This window comes from Lynx canadensis, chromosome B4 (assembly GCF_007474595.2).
Source record: "Lynx canadensis isolate LIC74 chromosome B4, mLynCan4.pri.v2, whole genome shotgun sequence".
Classification (NCBI taxonomy): Eukaryota; Metazoa; Chordata; class Mammalia; order Carnivora; family Felidae; genus Lynx; species Lynx canadensis.
The window spans coordinates 56,380,138-56,403,302 of record NC_044309.1 but is presented as its reverse complement, the minus strand read 5'-3'; the positions used below and the strand labels follow the sequence as shown (position 1 = coordinate 56,403,302).

Genomic DNA, 23,165 nt, shown 5'->3' with positions numbered 1-23,165 from the left:
TGGCACCACCTATATAAAGCAAATTACAAGGTTGAGTTTTTGGAGTGATATTTTCATACTAACACATGAGTATTGATTCAAATGTAGTCACCTTAAAAATTATAATTACTGTTTATTAGCTATCATAAGAGTTTTAGAACTCTTATTTAATATCTTTTGATCATGTTAATAAACCACAAAAGAAAACAGACCCTAATTTCTAATTAATCTTTTTGCTTTTGATATTTTTAAAAATGTTTGATTTTTACCCAAAACTTTATAACCCAGTCTGACTTCAACAGATCTGCCAAGTCTCCCAGCAAGCAGACTTTTAGCTAGCTTAAAAAAGTCAGTAAAAAATGTGCTACAATCTCTTTTTTGTGCTAAAATCTTAAAACAACTATAAAAGGGTATTTTTAAATTATGAATAGCATCATTTTCATCATTAAATTGAACCTGTATTCTTCTGAATTGAATATTTTTGAGAGGATAACTTTCTTTGAAAATCTCTTTCTCTCTCACTTTTTCTGTTTCCTTTCCTTCATCTCCTGCTCTCTTCCCCTCTTCCATCCTTCCATGTCTCTAGTTAAAAATTTTATTAAAAAACACTTGTCAGGGGGCGCCTGAGTGGTTCAGTGAGTTGAGCGTCAGACTTCGGCTCAGGTCATGATCTCATGTTTTGTGAGTTTGAGCCCTGCGTTGGGCTCTGTGCTAACAGCTTGGAGCCTGGAGCCTACTTCGCATTCTGTGTCTCATTCTCTCTTGGCCCTCCCCCCACTTGTGCTCTGTCTCTCTCTGTCTCTCAAAAATAAATAAACGTTAAAAAATAAAAATTAAAAAAAACACTTGTCAGGTAAATATGCAATGCCACCAACTTAAAAAAAAAAGAAACTTCTATAAAGTTTCTGTAAACCTTCTACAAATAATGTGATTATTTTATTAGTAAAATTTTAGCAATAATTGTTTTATGATTTCTTTAGGCATGTACATTCATAATGCACTTAAAATCCTATTTATTTTAGTGATAGTAAGTTTATATACTAAGTTCTACTAAGATCTATATTGTATTATATTCTATAAAGTGAAATTCTTTTTTAGTTACACCTGTTTTCCCATTTTCCTATGCACATATGATATGGAAGTGGCCTTAATTGTGCCTAACAAGAAACAGAGACTATTTTAATCCAAAGCCTACTCAAAAAATTACAAGATAATGAAATTCTCCAGCATCATTTATATAGTTTCTCTTTACTGGCAATAACCAACTAGAAAACAATCATTTTTTTTTTTTTTTTTTTTTTTTAGGATTTTCCCATTCATTATTCATTTATTCAGCAAAGCATTTGTTCATCACCTGGTCATTGTAACTATTCTGATTTTTTGAGGGTGCCTGTCATATAACCAATATAATTTAATCATGCCAACATATGATTAATACCATTCTATTGTTGCATGTAATTCTTTTTTTTTTTTTTTTTAAAAAAAAAAAAAAAGAGGTTACAGTGGGAGAGAGCCAAAGCATAAGAGACTGTTAAAAACTGAGAACAAACTGAGGGTTGATGGGGGGTGGGAGGGAGGGGAGGGTGGGTGATGTGTATTGAGGAGGGCACCTTTTGGGATGAGCACTGGGTGTTGTATGGAAACCAATTTGTCAATAAATTTCATATAAAAAAAAAGAAAACAATCATTTTTAATGAGGGCTTTTTAAACAAAGACCAGAAATTGTATGAATTGATTAGTATTAAATGTGAAAAAAAAAAGCCTTCAACAGATACACAGTGAGTGGTGTAATTCATATTGGCTATGAATTATTATTTAGTGGCTGCTTAATATGACCAGGTAAATTTTGTAAGCACGCATATTCCTTATCTTACGTATCTTCCAAGTTTGAGGACATAGGAGACACAGAATAGCATTCAAAATATACAACACCTCTTTCTGTTGATTTGTTTTTGGATCTAGGAGATAATTTTATGACTCTTCTTTTACTTGAAAATATATTTGAAATTTTTTCTATATTGAATAAGAATTTTTCCCAATGAAATTATAATCTTAGGAACATTAAATTTGTAAAACACATTCTTAATGGCTCAAAGTATTGAGTATTGTTAAGAACTTGTTTAACAAAGTGCTGCTTAGAAAGGAGCATACCTACAAATGCAAGTGTCTAAATATCATGAACAGCTAGCAGCTTCCCTTAACCTGAATCCAAAGGTGTCCTAAAGTTTTCTTGGGAAAAATGTGCCCTGTCCCAGTCTAGGACCTCCTTGTAGATAATATAATTGGATGCTTCTTAGAATTACACTCCCCTCCTCACAAAGCTGTATGACTTACAGTTGCAATATTCCACAGCTTTTAGCCCTTGACTTCCAACTATGGAGTAGCTAATTTCATTGAGTGACTTTTCCAGAACCCAACAATTAAAGAAAAAAAAAAATCCCTTTGTGACTTTCATTTTTCAAAAGGAGAAAGATGAGATCTCTAAATTTAGAAAAAAAATAAAGACCAGAATTTTCATTTTGTAAGCTTTACATTACCAGAATAATATGAAGCGGAAAAATGTATACTCAAATACATAAAAATTCATTTTCTCCCAAACTGTTTGCCAATACCAGAAAATACTAAGAACCCTACATTTTTATAAAACCACAAAATATTTTTTAATTAAAACTCTGTTGTAGTTCTTTTCAAGACTAATTTTCAGGACTGAGATTTTTGTATGAGACTCATTTAAATTGGGCCTTTCAATAACCAAGGAATCTTATTTTTCTAGTTCATTATATAATTTGAGTTGTTATGGTTTGTTGTACAATTCTGATGACTTTTGGCAGTGTAGATATTTCATAAATAGGAGAAAAAGAAATTGAAACCAAAAATAGAAAGGATGAAATACTGCAAAAATTTTCTCTTGTGGTATTTCCAGTAGCACTCAAAATAACATAAGAAAACTATTCTGTTGTGAAGTATGTATAAAAGCATTATGACAGCAATAGGAATGTCCTTAAATAAGTACAGATTTGTGTTTTCTATACTTCTCTGTGTAACTCTTTTGAGGATCAAAGTTTCATTTTAAGTCGGCAGGAGCTCAATATTCAGGTCAATCCTATATAAATACAGGGCAAGACAAGAATTTTAGGTCAGCTGATGGAATTTTTAGTGCCAATTTTCATGCAAATAGTGCTGTCATTTATCTAAAAAATGATAATTCTGATCCAATTTTAAGAGAACCACTGGGTAATTTTAGTTTGGTTTTACTTGTTTTTTTCCTATTAGCTTTCATAGAGTTGCAAGGAGGTAGAATTCTGATTATATCTGAGACTGCAGTTTATGGACTTGCAACAACATAATTGAAGGAAAGATCAGTTTCATAAGATTGATCATATTAGATACACTTCCTTTATCCATTGAATTCTAAGTGGCTGGTCCATAATATGCATTCAATAAATGTTTACTAGATTACATGTTTATATTCTACAACTCAATCTTAATAACATGAATTTAAACTGTACTTATCACTATTTGTGATGTAATTTTCACTATATGTTTATTTTTGCAGTTAAATTATTAATGCCACACGATCTAAGACAATGTGTCTGTGCAAGTGATTTTTTTTAAGTCAGTAATATGTTTTTAGTTATTGTCAGGTGAACTTTTGGGCCTTTAGTGTAACCATATTATTTTCTAGAATTCTGAGCATATAAAATAAAATATTGGAATTTAATGAGACAAAAAGAAATAGAAACATTTTGAAATATTCTTTCAAAATGTACTTGAATCCTATTTTTAAAAAAACAAGATCGACTTAAAACACAGTTAATAAAATATGATTTCATTTACAGGAGTTATCTTCTACTAGAAAAAAGAGGAATGTCTTCCTTTGGGGAAAAAAAAAACAAAAAAAACAAACAAACAAAAAGCATTTTCCAAGCAATAGAAATAGACTTTACAGTTGCCAACAAAGCTAGATGTTTCTTCCCTGGTTTATATAATCTTTTTAAAAAACTACATAATGGCCATGTTATTCATAAATGAGGTTTCTAGAGTCACCATCAGGTGTCACTTTTAGAAAGAACATTTTCTGAGTTTTACTCAGTAAACTTTTTGAGCACCTATAATATGGTGGACACTATGGTAGAACCAAAAAAGAACAATAATTAACACCCTGTACAGTGTAATGGGGAAGATGGACAAACTGACAATTAAAATACTATGGGCTAAACACTGGTCAAAGAACAATATGGAGGCAAGGGAAAAAGTTCCTAATACAACCTGGGGAGAAACGGGAATGAGGAAGGACTTCCAGAAGATGTGCCATTTAGAAGGTTTTTGAAGGAAGTGAAAACAGCCTGTGCAAACGCATGTGGGAATGAAAGAACAGACTGTTGGGTTTCATCTGAATTATAAAGAAAGAAATAAGGTGGTCTGTAATGCATGTCTAGAACATTGGGAGTAGAGGTAAGAAGAATAAGGATGAAAGAAAAGTGTCTACAGGATGAAGGCTAACCTTCTTGTCATTCTGTGACCTAGCCCCACCCACCACACTAGCCTGATTGGTTACTTGTGCCTTTCTCTTGATCCCAAGTTTTGTGTTCCATATGGAGTTACTCTCTCCTATATCATCTTGTTTTACCTCTTTTTGCTTATGTTTGCTCCACTCTAGCTCTCTGGGGTGCTTTTTTTCCTCTCCATTACGTTTTTTCCTTTTGCCTTGCACCAACTTATGAGATCTATCTTAGTTATCACCTCTCTGTAGAATTGGCTGTTCCATCATATATGACTCCACTGCACAGATACATACTGCTTGTGTTGTATCCCAGCACCCTTACAACACTTGATTGCCATTGTCTTCCCTTGTATGAGTCTGAGCCTTTCAGCATAGGGATTATTTCTTACTTATTTTTAGTACCGAGCATAATATTTGACATGTAACTATTACTCTAGTTCTGTTAAAGAATAATCAAACAAATAAGCAAAACATCTGTGGAAGCAAACCAAGATATTATGTTCAGACATGTGACTGAGTTTGGGGCCCCTTAGGTGGAAGTATCAAAGGTCAGTGGCTTGCATCACTGGAGGATAATCTCAATGCAGCATGAGAAGCATAACTACTATTGTCTGCAGTTGAAGCAGGCATAATTTACCACCCCTTTACTATGGTCTGGATGAAGCACTCACCATATACTTCTTTTCTGCCCTGATTCTCATTGTCAAATTTGCTTTGTCAAGTATCTTGAAATTGGAAAAAGTTACCTTAAAAAACTCAACAGTATTCTGGCCAGCTATAAATTAATTAATTGGAATTCTGGTTTCTATGTTAGCAGCATGAGTTGGTTTAGTATGAATACATCTTCAGGTGAATGGTCTCCCTTACAGATGCTGAAGAATTAAGTGGATCCTGAAGTAAAAGGCAGAGGCTTATACGAATACTGGCTAGTTTTGTTATATTGTTTAATGGAAAGTTCAAATCAAATTTTAGGCAAGAAAATTATTTTGTCTTTCTCTCTTATATTTGTAAGTTCATTATTCTTTGCTTCTCTTTTTGCCAATCTAGCTTAAATATGGCAAAGAACTATTCCGTCTATACGTGCTCATGTATTAGTTTATATTCTACATGTATAAACATATGTATGTGTGTATATATGTATGTCATCCCTTATTACAAGAATCAAGAATGCAGATTCATTTTATTTGGCAATCTAATGACCCAAAGCAACATTTAAAATAAGGTCAAATATAAAATAAATGCACTCAATCCTTCTCCTTAGTTCAGTCTAGAAGATATGACCAAAACTCTTATGTAATGATATCATTACAGTTGCTATATAAAATCTTTTACGCCATCCAGACTGTGAAATGTATTATTCTTTTAATGTTATGGGTTGGGAAAAATTAAACATGCGGCATTACAGCTGAGTTTCACTACACATTAATTATTTTAATTGCCTATTTCTTAAATGAATATCTGATAAATCAATCTTGCAATTCTTCATGCTTCATGACATGCTTAACTCAATACAGACACTTAAGGATCATTATGCTGTGAGAGCTTTAATACAAATTTGAGATCATTATAATTAAAATCAGACTCTTACCTGATGCTCAATTCTAAGCCTTTTCATCTTTATTGAATTTTCTTTGTCCTATACCTTGAATTTCATATTTTAACATGAATACGCAGAATATATAATCAAGCTAAGCATCTTCAATACATCGGAAAAAAAATATTTTGTCTCCTGAGCATAACATAAAACACTGGCCTTAACTGACATTCTATATAAGTAGTTATCACCCCTTCAAATTCTTTAAAGACATCAGTTCCCTCCTGGTCACTGCTGTGGAGACAAGAATGCCTTAATGACTCTATTGAGGTTATCATTAAAATAAAAGGAGATTTTCAGACATCAGCTATCAATCACTATAAAATGGCCTGTGGGTAACCTTTGACACAACTCATTTGAAATAAACCTGGGATGGATTCATAGCCTTTGGTCAAGCCAGTAGGTGGCCTAAAGGTCTTTTCTACCCTCTTTCATTTCTTGCAATATTAGTTTCTCTGTAAATGACTGGACAGCTTTTGGATGTAGGTAAACGGCAGTGTGTTTTATATTGAAACAAAATAGGTTTATTCAAATAATAGTGTTGAGGATACTTATGCATTTACTTCAAAAATGTTCTCTTTAATTTTATACTTTAAATATATGAATACATGTAGAATTTACTTGTAGCTAGCTTCTTTGGTAAAATATTTCATGATTTGGTATTATAAACATTTTTCAAGGGTTCAGACTAATATTACCCAAATTGAGTTCTACATGATCCCTATAATAATGGGATATAACAATTTTCTTTGAAATGAAAAAGAAATTACAAGATTTCAGTTGTTAGTCTGATTTTTTTCTGAGAAATTATTCCTTAACAATCCTTTTCCCTGTTGACATTTAGATGGAACATTGCTAGGCTTACATTGCAGAGACTTGGATTTAAGTCCCAAGCTTACTAAAGTTAGGACCATAGGCAAATTTTTAAATATCTCTAATGTCAGCTTCCTTATCTGTGAAGTGGGATTGATGATATCTCACATTCTTGCTGTGATAATAAAATAAGACAGGGACACCTGGGTGGCTCATCCTGTTGAGTGTCCTACTCTTGATTTCAGCTCAGGTCATGATCCTAGAATCCTGGGATCGAGCCCCGCATTGAGCTTCGTGCTGAGTGTTGAACCTGCTTAAGATTCTCTCTCTGTCTCTGTCTCTGTCTCTCTCTGTGTGTCTGTCTCTCTCTCTGCCTGTCTCTCTCTCTCCCTCTGCCCCTCTCCCCCACTCGGGCTCTCTCTCTCTCAAATGAATTTTGAAAGTAAATAAATTACATCTTTAAAAAAATAAAATGAGGCAAAATGTGTGAGGGTGCTTTGTAACTAGTAAAGCTATTTAGATGTCAGGGAGTAAGTGAATAGTATTAGAAAATCAGCATTAAGATGAACAGATATAAAAATATTCAAATTATTTTTTAAATATTAATATTTAGTTTACTAAACTTATTTGATGTAATTTTATGTTTTGTAATATTTAACTGACTCCCTCCAAATATTAATGTAACAAATAGTGTACAGGGCTGTAAGCATTTATTACTTCTTGAGAAACTAGCTCTCTTCATGACAAAACCAGCATTTCTTTTGGAGGAGGTTTCTTTTTCCCAGGTAAAAGTTTCATAATTTCTGTATTCAATTAGACATATACTATGCCTTTTCTTTATTCATTCTCTGGTAAGTTAATTATGAGAGAAGGAGAAAGGAAAAACACTTTAAGTTGATCATATTTATAAAATCATTATTTTTGATTAATATTTAGGGGAAGGGAAAATAATCTTTATTTCTAGTAAAAATCACCTAATCCCAAATAGCAAGTTTTATAGGACTAATATTCCAAGAGCTCATGCCCTTGATACCTTTTTGTATTTTTAGAAAAGCTGATGTGAGGATCCATGGAATAAGGGTATTATAACCTTATAAAAACTTCTGAAAATTGCATTTAAATTAAACATCTAAGATTTAAAATCCAAATCCCAGTTCTAGACTACTAGAATATAAATTCCTTCTCTCCATGACTAGCACTGTTGGGAATAATGCTTAAATGATACTCTGGAACAAATTAAAAAATAAACCTACCACGTGAGAGAGGGGGAAAAAAAAAAAGACCAGAGCAAATGGGACAACTCTTCTAATTCCATATATTAAAGAAAATTGCCAGTACTGCCCTTAATCTGAAGGGTGAGAATCAGTCTGGTTTAAAGCAAGTGGGAGTTGGGGTGCCTGGGTGGCTCAGTCGGTTAAGCGTCTGACTTCAGTTCAGGTCATGATCTCGTGGCTTGTGAGTTTGAGCCCCACGTTGGGCTCTGTGCTGACAGCTCAGAGACTGGAGCCTGCTTCGGATTCTGTGTCTCCCTCTCTCTCTGTCCCTCCCCTGCTCATGCTCTGTCTCTCTCTGTCTGAAAAATAAATAAAAAACATTTTCAAAATTTTTTTAAAATAATAGAGCAAGTGGGAGCAAAAGAAGTGAGTTTTACATTTAAATTTTATTTTTGCCTATCTTTGGACTTTTTACCCTTTGTCTTCAATGACTGCCTCTCTTTCCTGTCCACAGTGAATGGAATAGAAGGAATTGTGGTTTAGATGTAGTGACCTAGTAAAGTTTCAAGAGAAATTAATAGGAAGCCTGACACTAAAGAGTGACTGACAATGGCTGTGTTAGCTAACATCTCTAACTAGAAAGCAGTGCGTCCCAAAGATGTCAACCTTCACCTCTAGGGGAAGGCAAGAAAAAAAGGGAACAAAACTCTAAAGACTAGGAAGAACTATGAAATTCAAGTAGTGAGAAGAGTTCATTTATGGTGGTGCCTAGGTTTCTATTCTTCCCTAGCCACAGTGACATTTACATTGTATAGTAGACGTAAAGAAGTTTTAAAACACTTTATGAAAAAACAATAAAGGAAAACAATTTATCAAGGGTTTGTCATTGATTAATCTTGACTATCCGTGTACTTAAGATTTAGTAGTTAATGTTTAGTATTTTTTCTATCCAAGGCCATATGTGGGTGATAAAAACAGTATACTAATGCCTGCCCTCAAAGTTGTGTGGTAAAGAATGAGTACTCAGATCATCAGAAACATTCCTTTAAAGAGTAAAACCCTCTTAATCTATTTGAATTCTGATTTTTTTGCAATCAACAATTCAAGAAAACAACTAATGCAATAAAACAGAATACAGTGGTTTGTTAGTAATAATAGGGTGCTGTCTTAGTCTTCCCTTTCGCATTTTATCTCACTCGCCTTCAAATCCATTACACACACACATGCGCGCGCACACACACACACACACACACACACACATATATCCATCCTGCCCCAAGGTTCTATGCCCTATACAATTTGGCCCTTACTCAAGTCTCCCAGTTGCACACAATATACCGGTTAACTGTCACAACTGCCATTAATCACTAAATACTAATAGTGGGCCCATCAGTCTACTGGGGACTTGTGCCCATTAGAAACTGTACATGCATATAGGTGGGCAATAGAAATGAGATTTTAGATTTAATTAAATGAGAGTTAGTATTAAATGATTTATGTATGATTATGCCTGCTATTTCTTCTCTCCCTTTCTCCCAGGTTGGCCATCTAAAGATGGTTTATCTGCTTATAACCAGACCAAACTCTTCCTAGGATCTGTAAAAACTTAAATCCCTAAAAGAACCATAGGTATATATATTTTTTTAATTTTTAAAAATTTTTTAATGTTTTTGAGAGAAAAGCAGAGACACAGAGTGCAAGCAGGAGAGGGGCAGAGAGAGAGGGAGATACAGAATCTGAAGCACTCTCCAGGCTCTGAGCTGTCAGCACAGAACCTGACACAGGGCTCAAACTTGTGAACTGGGAAACCAAAGTCAGATGCTTAACCTACTGAGCCACCCAGACACCCCAAGAACCATAGATATTCTTGAAAATAAGTTTTTTTAGCCCTTTAAGAGTCTTCCAAAGTATTTAATTCTATTTGTTTTATTTATTTTCATGAGTGTTTTTCCCTGTGAACAATAGGCTTCCAAATGGGACAGTGGGACAGAGAGTTAATACTCATTTGTATTGGTATTGTTTATACTGTTCTGCTGTCTTTTTGATAATTCCTTTTGTAGATTCAGGCAGAGAGGTTGGTGTGCTCATTTTGTACGTTCACGTAGAGGTGCCATCCCCAAAACACATGGCTTCTATTTTCTTAGAGTTTATTTTGTAAAGCTGTATTGCTCCAAGAGCTCATGCTTATGTGTGTGTGTGTGTGTGTGTGTGTGTGTGAATCCATTTCATCATTTGATAATTTTGTAGTTCTTGATTAATGCTTTTTTCACATATCTTCAAGTGACACTAACAGGAAAGTAACAATGACAAATGCTTTTTAATTATGAATTTAAGGACTGATCAGGTGGTGCCAAGAAAACATTATGTTCTTTCTACACATGGAGTGACCAACTCTTTAATTTCTCTAAAGCATTTTATAAAAAGCTTTTGGAGGTTTGCATTTAGAGGTTAATAAGAAGAACTGGTATGATTATTAACATCAACTCTTAACTGCTTTATGCTTTCTTTTAGCCTCTTGGTAGAAGAACTATTAATCATTTTAGAAGATAATAGCAATCTTCCAGATATAATGAGCACCAGAGGACAAAATAACCATTATTATTGGGAATTTGAAGTTGTCTAGGGACCAGAGGTTAAACAAAGTTGAATCTGAAACACCGTACATTTTATACTGGCTCCTGTTATGAATGTTCTCATCAAATATTATTGTTGACACTTGTATTCCTTCTGTTCTTCCTCTTTTCAAATACACAATGCATTTGAAAAATTTACTCTGCAGAATTTCTGTGAGTGAGTTTTCGTTTGGTATTTTGAGCTAAAAGTCTTCTCATAGAATATTCTTCTAAGTAAATGTATAGAAACTGTATTTATACAGTATAATTTTAGCATACTTTGAAAATAAAAAGTAGAAGTTAGATAGATAATGTAAAATTAACGTATCAGGGCACCTGGGTGGCTCAGTTGGTTAAGCATCCGACCTCAGCTCAGGTCATGACCTCATGATTCATGAGCTCAAGCCCCATGTCGGACTCTGTGTTGACAGCTCAGAGCCTGGAGCCTGCTTCAGATTCTGTGTCTCCCTCTCTCTCTCTGTCCCTCTCCAGCTTGCGCTCTGTCTCTCAAAAAATAAACATTAAAAAAAGTTGAAAATACCATTAAAAAATTAAAGTTTCAAAAGCCAAGTTAGAAATGTTAAAAAGAAGGGAGAGGAGATACTAAAGGAGATAGAAAGAAAAAGTAAAAAGAATTACATGTAGGTGTGCAAAGCAAAGGAGTAAAACTGAGGGAGATTCATGAAATATATTCATATATTATGGTTGAAGAAGGAGAAACAAGTGTTTTTCCAGGAGTCAAAATTAAATCATGGTAAAAAAAGGGTTTGGAATAATGAAAGAACGTCACATGTTTCGGTTATACTTCCTTCATTGAGGATGGATTAGCTATCACTGCCTAACAAAATACTACAAAATTTAGTGACTTTAAACAATAAAACACTTTCCCCAGACAATTGCTGTAGGTTGGGAATCTTGGGAGCAGCTTACCTGGATGGATCTGGCTAAGAGTCTCATGTGGTTGCAATCAAGTTGTCAGTTGGGGTTGCAGTCCCACGAAAGTTTAACTGGTATTGGTACATCCACTTCCAAAGTGGCTCAGTGCGCATGCCTAACAAGTTACATCCTGTTGGCAAGAGGCCTGAGTTCCTTGCCAAGTGGACCTCTCTATGGGCTATTTGAGTGTCCTCATGACAAGGCAGGTGGCTCCCCTCCCTCTCCAGGCATGACATTCTCCCCCAGGAAATATTTGGCAGTGTCTGGAGATAGCTTTCATTGCTGAAACCTGGGCAGGAGTGCTACAAGCATCTACTGGGGCTAGGGATAAGCTAAACATCCTACAGGACACAGGACAGTCACTCACAACAAAATTGTTAAGCCAAAATGTCAATAGTGCTGAGACTGAGAAACCATACCTGAAAGCGAGTGATCCAAGAAAGAGAAAGATAGAAGCTGCAATGTCTTTTATGACTTACTACCAGGAGTCAAACTGTCATTTCTGCAAAACTCTATTGGTTGTATAGGTCAGTCCTATTTATTGTGGAGGGGGGAGGGACGAGAATACACAGGGACATAAATCCCAGGAGGCAGGAATTATTGGGGGGGCGATCTTGGAGGCTGGCTACCACAGAAGAACTTTGTGTGTAGAAACAATGGCATTATTTGTCTTAGGTATTTCAAAGCACTTTTTAAATTAAAAAATGGATAGGAAATGGTATTGAGATTCCACAAGCCACACTCTTTATTCTTTGCTCTATTTGTGTTCAAATATATATATGTGTGTGTGTGTTTGTACAGTTTAGAGGTATTAAGTCACTGAAATCAAAAAAACAAGGGAAATGTTCTACCAAAATGTTAATGGAGAAGGAACAGAGAGCATGATGAACAACAAATGATATGATGAAAACTATGTGAATACCCATAAGTTAATTAAAGGCCAAGAATTTAAATGTAAAAACAATATAAAATTACCACAATGAAGCATATGTCCCCCAGCTACACCAGAGGCACCCACGTTTAAAAGAAGCAGGTATATATTAGGCAAAAGTGTAAAATGGCAAAATGAGGAAGCTAAATGAAAAGTTAGAATACATTACCCTCAGCTAAATCACTTAAGACTTGGATTTAAAGGACAGTCAAGTCTAAGAGTAGCTTTAACATAGAAAAAACACACCTATCAAAGAATTCCTGGAGCTCTATCTGCCTGGTTAACAAGGCATCTTGCAATTTGTATGATCAAAAGCAAGCATCTGTTTATGAAAGGGGCCTCAGGACCCTGTGTTCTAAGATGATAGACTTGATTTTTAGGTACCGAGAACCTACTAGTGAAGTGTGGAGTTGGAGTAGCCACATGAGTAGGATCCCTAATTCTTTAGTGGCTAAGAAAATAATGTAAGATGTTCAGTTAGTTTTATCTTGTGTTACTTTGCTTGACTGTTGCACATCAATGCAAACCTTTTTTCTGATCTATGTTCGTGAAGGAAAGGTCAGGGACACTACAGTCTTTTCGGAGATCCTCATGGTATTTCTGTTCTGTTCTGTTTTGTTTTGTTTTTCTCTCTAGTAAACCTCTACTGAACTGCACAAAGAGATGCCTTATTTGGGTGGAAAAGGTGAAGGAGGGCTCCTGCAGTGACCATTAGGACTAGACAATAGATGCAAAGCTGAGCTAGGCGAGAGAGATGAAACCCCAGAGCGCCCTTTATGCGATTCAACCTGTAGTGTAACTTCCCTACTTAACTTAATACGATTATTTAATCAGAGAGGATAATAGCAACCGGGTGATTAATTTTGCAACATGTTTCATGAATGCCTTTACTCTTTCCCATATGTTATTATTGCTACTTACTTCCCATGAATATTTGTGATAAATATGGGGAAAATCACAGTTTTCAAATAGCACAGAGGAAGGAGCCTGAAATTCTGTATTTTTTTACTCAGTCATTGTATGGCTATTAAGGAATCAAATCATATTTACAAATGAAAGAATATATTAAATACATAGACCAACTGTCCTTAAATAATTCAGTTTAAATAAAATACAATACATACATCCACATACATCTTCACTGCTTAAATATAAAGTAAATACATTTTTTCCTTCTTTATTACTTGCCACACAAAAACACAGCCTCAAAGCCACAAGCCTAGATGTCAAGTGATTTGCATTTTTCTAATGCCCAACATATAACAGCAAGTAATAAATAGTTGAAATTTCATTCAATAAAGAATGAATGAATGGATGGATGGATGATTGAATAAATTTAGATGTTCTTCCAATTGCCATTAGAATGCTATAAATTTGTTAACTACCAAATAAATATTTGCTTTTTGATAATTACTTTAGGTAAATATTTAAAGAAAAAATTTTGTTATAAAAATTGCCAATGAAAAATTTTGATAAAGGTATAAATAAAGGTGAAATTTTTATTCTGAAGGGTATAATCATCTGTTCATCCTTAGTGGTGCACCTTATGGTCCAAGGACCTCCTTCATGTGGGTATATTCTATGTCGTGAAGGACAAGGATACAAATAGAAAAAAAGGAGTAGATTTCTTTAGGTGATGAGGGTTTTGAGGTGATGGTGGGGTTCAGAGCCAACAGCCAAGAAATAATTCTTGTGGTGCAAAAAGGTGATTTTTGTTAAAGCACGGGGACAGGACTCGTGGGCAGAAAGGGCTGCACTGGGGTTGTGAAGGGTGACTGATTATATACCTTCAGGTTGGGAAGGGGTTAGGAACAGTGTAAGTCTCTAAGGAATTTTGAAAGCAAGGTTTCCAGGACCTTGAAGGTTAGCTGCTGTTAGGAAAACACCATTTATTTCTGTTTAGTAATGCCTCAGTCATGAGATCCTTCAGATATATATCAGGGGCCATATGCTTGGAGTATAATTGCCAACATATACTTGGGAGTTAAAGTTGGTTTGCGGGGCGCCTGGGTGACTCGGTTGGTTAAGTGTCCGACTTCAACTCAGATCATGATCTCATGGTTCATGAGTTCAAGCCCCACTCATAGGGCTCTGTGTTGACAGCTCAGAGCCTGCTGCAGATTCCGTGTCTCCCTCTCTCTCTGCCCCTCCCTTCCTCATGCTCTGTCTCCCTTTCTCTCAAAAATAAATAAGCCTTAAAATTAAAAAAAAAAAAGATAAAGGAGGTTTGCAAAGGAATGTTTATGTGTTTCAGAAGACTCACAGGATCCTGGGGGGGGGGGAGGGGGAAGGGGTGGGGGTCAGGATAATGTTAAGCCAAGTCCCCTTTTGTCCCTAGCAAAGTGTCATCATCAAGGCAGCTGAGCTCCTAGAGGAAGATCACTCTGCCTGTGTCAAGGACTTGTCAATGGGCTGTAGGCAATAAGGGAATTTAGTTTTTCATTTGCCTTTATTTCCCACATCACTGTGACAAGCACTTAAACTCCCTTACATCTTGATGAGGGTGATATTAGGGCTCCAAGAAACAGTCTATAGGTTTCTGGAGATTAGGCTATGGATAAGATTGCCTTTTTCTTGCAGTTTACTAAGTTATCCATAAAGTGAAGGAGACTCCTGTCCTGCATGACTATGGTCTCTATCAGTCAACCATTTGTTTTCTTTCCTTTTCCCTTGGGCAGCCAGGAGTGTCCAAGGAATATCACACATACCCCCCTTTGATTTTTATGAGCGATTTGGTCTTTGCACATTAAAAATTAAGAGTATTATACAATTATGTTAGAGTAGCATGTTTTTCCTAAAATAAACATATTATTTGAAAATCATCTGAGTAAATTATATTTTAACTTTATATAGTTATTTCACTGTTTTTGTTAAGTGTGTGGAATGATTCTGCATTCATGATAAAACTTCTATTTCTCCAGTGCACCTGAGACTTTTGATATTTATGTCAAATAATTTTCTTTACCCAAATTTATTATTTATCTCTGTGGGGTATTTATTTTCACTGCCAAGATACAAATTCATCAGAACCTCCACAATATTTCTACTACTGGGACCATAAGTTGATATTAAGTGAAATGTTTGCTTTTAGACAAGTTGTAGTACCTATAAGTAAGCAGAACATGCCTGAACAGTATGCTTGTTTAGATTATAATTGTTTTGCATTCTATCCCAGACAACTAAGATTAGACAACACTTTATTAGGAGAAGTTATAATCATAAATAGGTTCCAAAAGCTTGTATTTATATGTGTGAAATGTTATTCCATTACACATTATTGAATTACTGTATTTTCTGATATACTGTACATGGACCCTTGGTATTTTCTCAAAAAAAAAATCTAATTTGATAACTCTTTAGAATTACCAAAAGACAGTTTTGATGTGTACTATGGAGATCAGACAAGCACAAAAAATCACCAAAATAAGTCAAATGTTGTCTTAACGTTGAAGTTAGTACATAAATAGCAAATGTGTGTATGACTTCATTTTGTTACATGTGTATTGACGTTTGTGTGGTTCACTATGTGAAGAATTATATGGTTAAGTCTGAATACCAGAATTTGTATTCCATCAATGTCTTTTTAAATTTAAGATTAAATTTGTTACATAAATAGAAAGAATATTGTATGTTGAGTCCAAAAACGTGGGTTTCTTTAGATCTCTGTGAGTTTTAGTTTCCTCTCTGAGATTATTAATTAATTACTTCATAGTATTGAAGATTACATAAATGATTTGAAATATTTATAATGAATTCTATACATGTAAGTAATAGCCTGTTAGTTAAAACTTGCTTACCTTAGTTTACGCATTTACCTCAGCTTAAATGTTCACCTTATATTTATATTTGGTTAGCATATCAACTTTGTAACTACTCAACAGATACATAAGATTCTTCTTAACTATCATTTTGTGTTTAAATTAGCTAATTATGAAATATGCTATTTTAAAAAATTTCAATTGGCAGCATCATTGAATGATTGGGCAAGTAATTAAAAAGAAATTGCTCTCCTTATTGCTTTATGGTGTACTTCATACAAATGGTATTTTTCCACTGCTTTATTGACCTTGAAAATTGCTTACATTCTTTTATATAAGAAAATATTTATTTACAATTTTAAAATGCATGCTTTATTTGTACGAGTAGGGTTTGATCATGCTAAGCTTGCAAATTTCTCCTATAAGATATTGCAAATAAAAAACAAAGTAGAAAACCATTTAGAAAAAAAACCTTACCTTTGGCATTTATTGCGCACATTCATAATTATGAGAATGCAGGTCATAAATAAATGGTCCACTTTCATTTTATAGTTAGGGTTTTAAAATTTTCATCTTGTCAAATGAAAAATAATTAATAGAAAATGGGAAAGTACTGTAATTTTTGTATTCGTCGTGAATAACAGGTATTTGGTATAGTAGCTCAGTAGTAAATTATTAGAAGAACCAAATTGTGAAATAATATCATATAATGGGTCAAAATTATTTATATAGTTACCAGTATAAGAATCAAGCATGTGGGTTCTTATTAATATACCATTAGCCTGGTCACACAATGAAAGAGAATGAAAGGGCAATTTTGAATGACATTTCTATCAACTTGGGAACTGTCAACCTCTATTATGTCCTTGGGGCTTTGCACTTTTTGGCTTTCAGACATCTGTGCTGCCCTGAATGGAGGAGAATATTAAGAGTTCCAGTGGGTCTCTTGCTCTAATAAATGCTTTGGGTAGTCATTTTTCAGAATGTGCACATAATAGTTCTTAGTGCTTACAGCTAAGCCTATGACATTTCATATGCTTCCTATCATCAGCACCTACATCTGCATCATCTTCGTCAAGACCCTCATTCCCCCTACACACATACTCATGCTCTATTTCCTCTTGCTCATAAATCTCTTCTGTTGCAACTCTGGGAACATATTCCTTCCTCTTTTTTTTTTTTTTTCTGCACTGTCAAGTGAAACAACCACCTTAATTTCTCCAAGCATCCCCTCAAAAACTTTTGCAAGAGTTGTAAATACTGCCCAGGGAAGTTTTCAGGCTGTCATAACAAAAGCTGGTAGCTTCACACAGAAAGTAGTAAGTAGGTACATTTGATAGAGGAAAAAGTGTTTAGAATATTTACGGCTGCATGGGTAACAGTCACTAAAGCACCTATCTGACAGGATATTCAGGCTGAATTAATGAGAAGAGAATCTGGATTCTAATCTTGATTGGTCTACTGAATGTCAGTAGCATTTAGTTTATTATGCATATGAATGTTTTCATTTATTATTAGTAGTAGTATATGTTATGCTTTGATAAAATTTTAAAGATTGGGATTACTATATATTTTGTTAATGTTACATCGTTATATTGAGGAAGCTTTTAAAAGGGTTTTGAAGCTTAATAATTTTTTCAAAAATTACCTCCCTTTGTATTGTATATGGTGGTGGCTTTCACATGTTAGTGTGCATCACAGTCATCTGGGATTGCTCGCTTTTTTTTTTAAGTTTTGATTTTGATTTTGATTTTTGAGAGAGAGAGATCAGCATGAGTGGGGGAAGGGCAGAGAGAGGGGCACAGAGGATCCAAAGTGGGCGCTGCGCAGATAGCAGAGAACCCAAATTGGGCTTCAACTCATGAACTGTGAGATTGTGACATGAGCCAAAGGCAGACGCTTCACTGACTGAGGCACCCAGGCGCCCCTGGGAATGCTTGTTAAAATACACGTTGCTAGAACCCACCTCCAAAGTTTCCAAAAGAGAGAATTTGCTTTTCTAATAATGTCCCAGGTGGTGTTGATGGTACTGATCCAAGTATCATATTTGCAAACTATTCATCCATACTGTCGGTATAGAGAAAAAGGACACAATACTTCTGGGTTTCTGTCAACCTATATAAGGTTGACAACGTCCTATATAAGGATTATGGCTCACCAGCTCAACTGAATGTTCCAGATTGAAAGATCTAGGCATAATTTTGCCCCTGCTGTTTTAAAAATGCTAAAGTAAATTTTTCTTAATTATATAGTGAACCAGTCATGGAATTAGTTTACCTTACTTCCTTCCAAGATTCTATGAATCCGTATAAATTCAGTATAATGGTCGTCAACTTATTACACATCTAATGTGACCACAGATTGCCATTTGAATTCTAATAGATTTTCAGATAACTCTTCTTTTTTGCTGAAAGAGAAAACAGAATTTTTAAAAAAATGTTAGAGTAATTTTTCCTAGTTTTTCATGAGTTTCCTAAGTGCAGCTAACCATGGAATTTAATAACAATAAGCCACTTAAAAATATAAACTTTAGATAGATATCATATACCATTTTACCATTTTTATAAAGTGATTTGTTTCAATGGTTTTTGGTGTATATATATATATATATATATATACATATATACATATGATTTTGTACACAGTAATATTTATGTTCATGCCATAAAATGGCACCATTTGATTCTAAGAAAAATAGATATTTATTTTCTTAACTCATGAAGGTAGAACAGTAGCTAAGTAGAAGCTAAATTTTTATTCTACAAGAAAAATGTAACATTGTAGATATGGTTATCAATAAAATATAAACATATAACATGATGTTTTAATTTTAGAGCACAAAAAAGGAATAAATTTTTCAGTCTGTGATCAGAAAAGTGATGTAATATCATCTGATTCTTGTGAATGATGTGGTAGAAATTTTAATGATAATTGTATACATAAATTTTATGTATGAAATTACACAAGGACTAATATAGAAAGGTATAAAATAGAATGTAAACTATGTAAACTTGACCTATTCAAGTAGTGAACAACTGGAAATCACCATATATGCTGAATTAACCACATAAAGGTCCCCATACCACAATGTATTGATTGTGGTATACGTTGCAAAGAAAATCTGGACAACAAATCTAATTTAAAAACGTAAAGTGGTTAGAACAGTGTTGCATATGAATAAATAGTACATATTGGTATAACGTTAATTATGTTTAATTTCACTTTTAGATCAAATCCAAACTGTTTCTGTGAAAACTAGGAGAAAAGATTATTTTCTAAGAAAGTTAGAAAGTTTCTTTCTTTTTTGTATTCAATTTGGAGAGTAGTTCTGATCAGACTACATACCATTTAACTCCTCCATCATGGATGTTCCAGGATCTCTGCCGAAGCACCAAGCTATAAGGGTGCTTGGGACTCAACCCCTGTTCTTCGGAGGTTGAGAAAAGCTTATCTACATCATAATTGTACATGAATTATGCATGGTCTCTCAATAAAAATGAATAGTACAAGGAATAGCTTTTTAAGAGTATTTCTTACAGGTGACATCAGTTATATACTTTCTGGATAGTTGAGTACCTGTGTACTTTCTCGAGAAAGTATAAATTTGTATAAATTTGTACTTTATACGAAAGGTTTTTCATAATATGTAGTTGGAAGTGACATTGTTGACAGCTAACCAAACACTGTGATGTTCAGGTTGAATGTTAAGATCACTAATTGGTAGAGTAATTGGATGGGAAATGACAGGCTGTATACCTGTGTTTTTCTAGGCATTTTTTGATCAGCCTTTCCTTATCACAGCTCATGTTCTAATGATCATTGCAGGATGAAGTGGCACAGCCACTGAACCTATCAGCTAAACCCAAGACCTCTGATGGCAAATCACCCACATCACCCACCTCTCCCCATATGCCAGCTCTGAGAATAAACAGTGGGGCAGGCCCCCTCAAAGCCTCTGTCCCAGCAGCATTAGCTAGTCCTTCAGCCAGAGTTAGCACAATAGGTAAGTTCCGTTTCTTTTGTTCTTGCTGATTTTCTGTTTATGGCAATTGAATGAAATCATCTTTTAATGGCGAATCACGCATACCCTGTGCATGGTTTTAGTTCCATAGGAGAGTTTCCATTTGATGAACCTCATAGGTCTGTTTTAAACATGCAAATGAAATTTATAACTGAAGTCCAAGTTACAATGTCCCCCTGAAAAGCTAATGGAACTGGTTATGTTTGTTGATGTAACAGATGTTCTTAAGCTTTAAAAAAAAAAAAAAAAAAAAAAAGAGGCCTAAGTGACTTAATCACAGAAAACAATGTTTCCAGAATGTTGTTGTTAGGTGACTTGCCTTTTCCATCAATGAAATATGTTTCCATTTTTTTTGTGATGTGTACAAACTGTACATAATGATGAAATATATTCCACTTAGATCAGCAGTCACCCATCAGGATATGACGTTTGTTCATTTCCATACTGCTTGAGTATTATTTGAACATACCAAAGTATTATAAAAAGTAGAGAGCTTCATTTCTCCATAATTGGCATTTTGGTAGAGTAATAAGTAAATACTAAAAACTGCTTCTATAAGCTGACTTTAAAAATTCCAATAATTTTTACTATAGTAACACATAAATTAGACTGTATATACTTACTTCAATCCACATTTATTGATGTTTATCATTTGCATACAGTTATAAGGAGAGTAGTACAGACAAGCCTTCGAGGAGCTCAGGGTTTTTAAATTTTATTTTACTTATTTATTTTAATATTTATTTTTGAGAGAGAGAAACACAGAGCATGAATGGGGGAGGGGCAGAGAGCAAGAGGGAGACACAGAATCCGAAGCAGGCTCCAGGCTCTGAGCTGTCAGCACAGAGCCCAACACGGGGCTTGAACTCACAGACCATGAGATCATGACCTGAGCCAAAGTCAGACGTTCAACTGATTGAGCCACCCAGGCGCCCCAGAGGAGCTTAGGGCTTAATTAAGGGAAAAGTCATCCATGTCATAACCATAGAGAGTGCTATTTGAGAACATAGATACAACTTTGTAATCAACGAGGAGTATTGGATTCTATCTGGGAAGGATCAAGGAAGGCTAAGTTGGGAATAGCCTAATTCAAGTGGAGTCTTAAGGAAGAGAGATATCCGTAGACATTTTAGCTTTTAAGAGAAAACCCAGAGTAAAATAGCATATTTTTGAGAAATGCACTGATTTGGCGAGAGTATGGAATGAGTGTGTAGTGGAAAATGATCAGGGCTAAAACCGAAAAGAGCAGATGGAATCTGACTGAATGCTCTCCTAAGAAATTTGACTTTTTCTCCAGACAGCAATCTGATCAGAACTTTAAGAAAGAAGAGTATTGGCATCAGGAAGAGACTGGAATCAGGGAACCCATTGCTTTAGTGTGGGACAAGAGTTAGTTAGTTCCATGAAATAAAAATAAGCAATGATAAAACAAAGGAGAGAATAGATTGAGGAGATATTAGTAAAGAAGAATTGATATAACTTACCCTCAATAGAAAGTACCTGGTGAGGTTCAGGTTGAAGACAGAGGAGTCTAGGATTTTTAATTCATAAAGTAAGAATGATAATACCTCCCTTAACCATAAAAGAGAAGACTAGAATGTAAGCTGATGAAGGGGAAAACATAAATATAAAAATTTCCTAAGTGTTAAAAGACAAGGAGCCATTTAGGTATACATATTCAGGAGGAAACTATAAATATTTCTGATATGTGAAGGGGTGCTAGCATTTTAGATGTAAAATTATATATGGTATAAGGGGATTAAGAGTACACTTATGACAACGAGCACAGCGTAATGTATAGAGTTACTAAATCATTACATTGAAACCAAGCACAGAATTATTAAATTACTGTATTGAAACTAATGTATTATAGCTATACTGGGATTAAAATAACAAAATAAAATGAAAGCACTAATTTGAAAAGATATATGCATCCCTAAAAAAGAAGTTGTTCACCAACAAAGAGTGTATATAGTAAAAAGAGAAATGGGCTAAAGAATCCTAGGTATCACCTACTGTATTAGTTATCTATTACTGAATACCAAATTTACCCAAAACTCAGCAGCTTAACATAACCAACATGCATTATCTCACAGGTTCTAGGGGTCAGAATTTGGAAGCAGCTTAGCTCAGTGGTTCTGGGTTAAGGCCTCATGGTTGCAGTCAAGATGTTAGGCAGGGCGGCAATCATCTATATGGGCTTTACTAGGGATAGATGCTCCTTTGTCAAGATGTCTGACTCACATGGTTGTTGGCTGGTAGGTCCATTCTCTACCTTGTTGAGTCTTTTCAAAGGGCTGCTCATCGCATGGAAACCAACTTTCCCCAGTGTGGGTGATGGAGAGCAAAGCGAAAGCCACAGTGCCTTTTATAAACCTAGTCTTGAAAGTCACACACCGTCCAGTCTATTTTATTCTTTTCACTATAGGAGAATTACAAATGCAGCCCAACTCAAGGGAAACGGTATTAAGGTCCAGCTCTGAAGGAAGCAATATCAAAGGATTGTTGGACACATTTTAAAACCATCATTCTTCTTTAGGGGGAAAACTGATAAAGAGCAAGTGAATGTCTTAGAATAAGAATAAAGATAGGAAAATGCTAGCCTAGGAAAAATGAAAGTTTCAGAAAGGAGGGGTATTTAATGGTCACCCATTTGGCAGAAAAGTTTAAAAAAACACATGAAAAAGAAAGCCTTATGATTTAGCTAGAGCTCATGGAGAGGTAAACTCTAATGGAGAAGCTTTTGGAGAATGCCTTAGGAGAATTTCAATTACAATGATTTGAAAGACAATGAGGAAAGAAA

The 23,165-nt window shown here is 34.7% G+C and overlaps 1 protein-coding gene across 3 annotated transcripts in view; it reads left to right on the top strand.

Annotated features, from left to right (window-relative positions):
* The window catches only part of SOX5 (SRY-box transcription factor 5), an 866,928-nt gene that overhangs the window by 806,223 nt on the left and 37,540 nt on the right, over window positions 1–23,165 (top strand). For all 3 annotated transcript variants that reach the window (XM_030321940.1, XM_030321944.1, XM_030321939.1), the window contains one exon: window positions 20,167–20,344. In XM_030321940.1, the coding sequence (XP_030177800.1) occupies window positions 20,167–20,344 (178 nt within the window). The remainder of the gene's footprint in view (window positions 1–20,166; window positions 20,345–23,165) is intronic.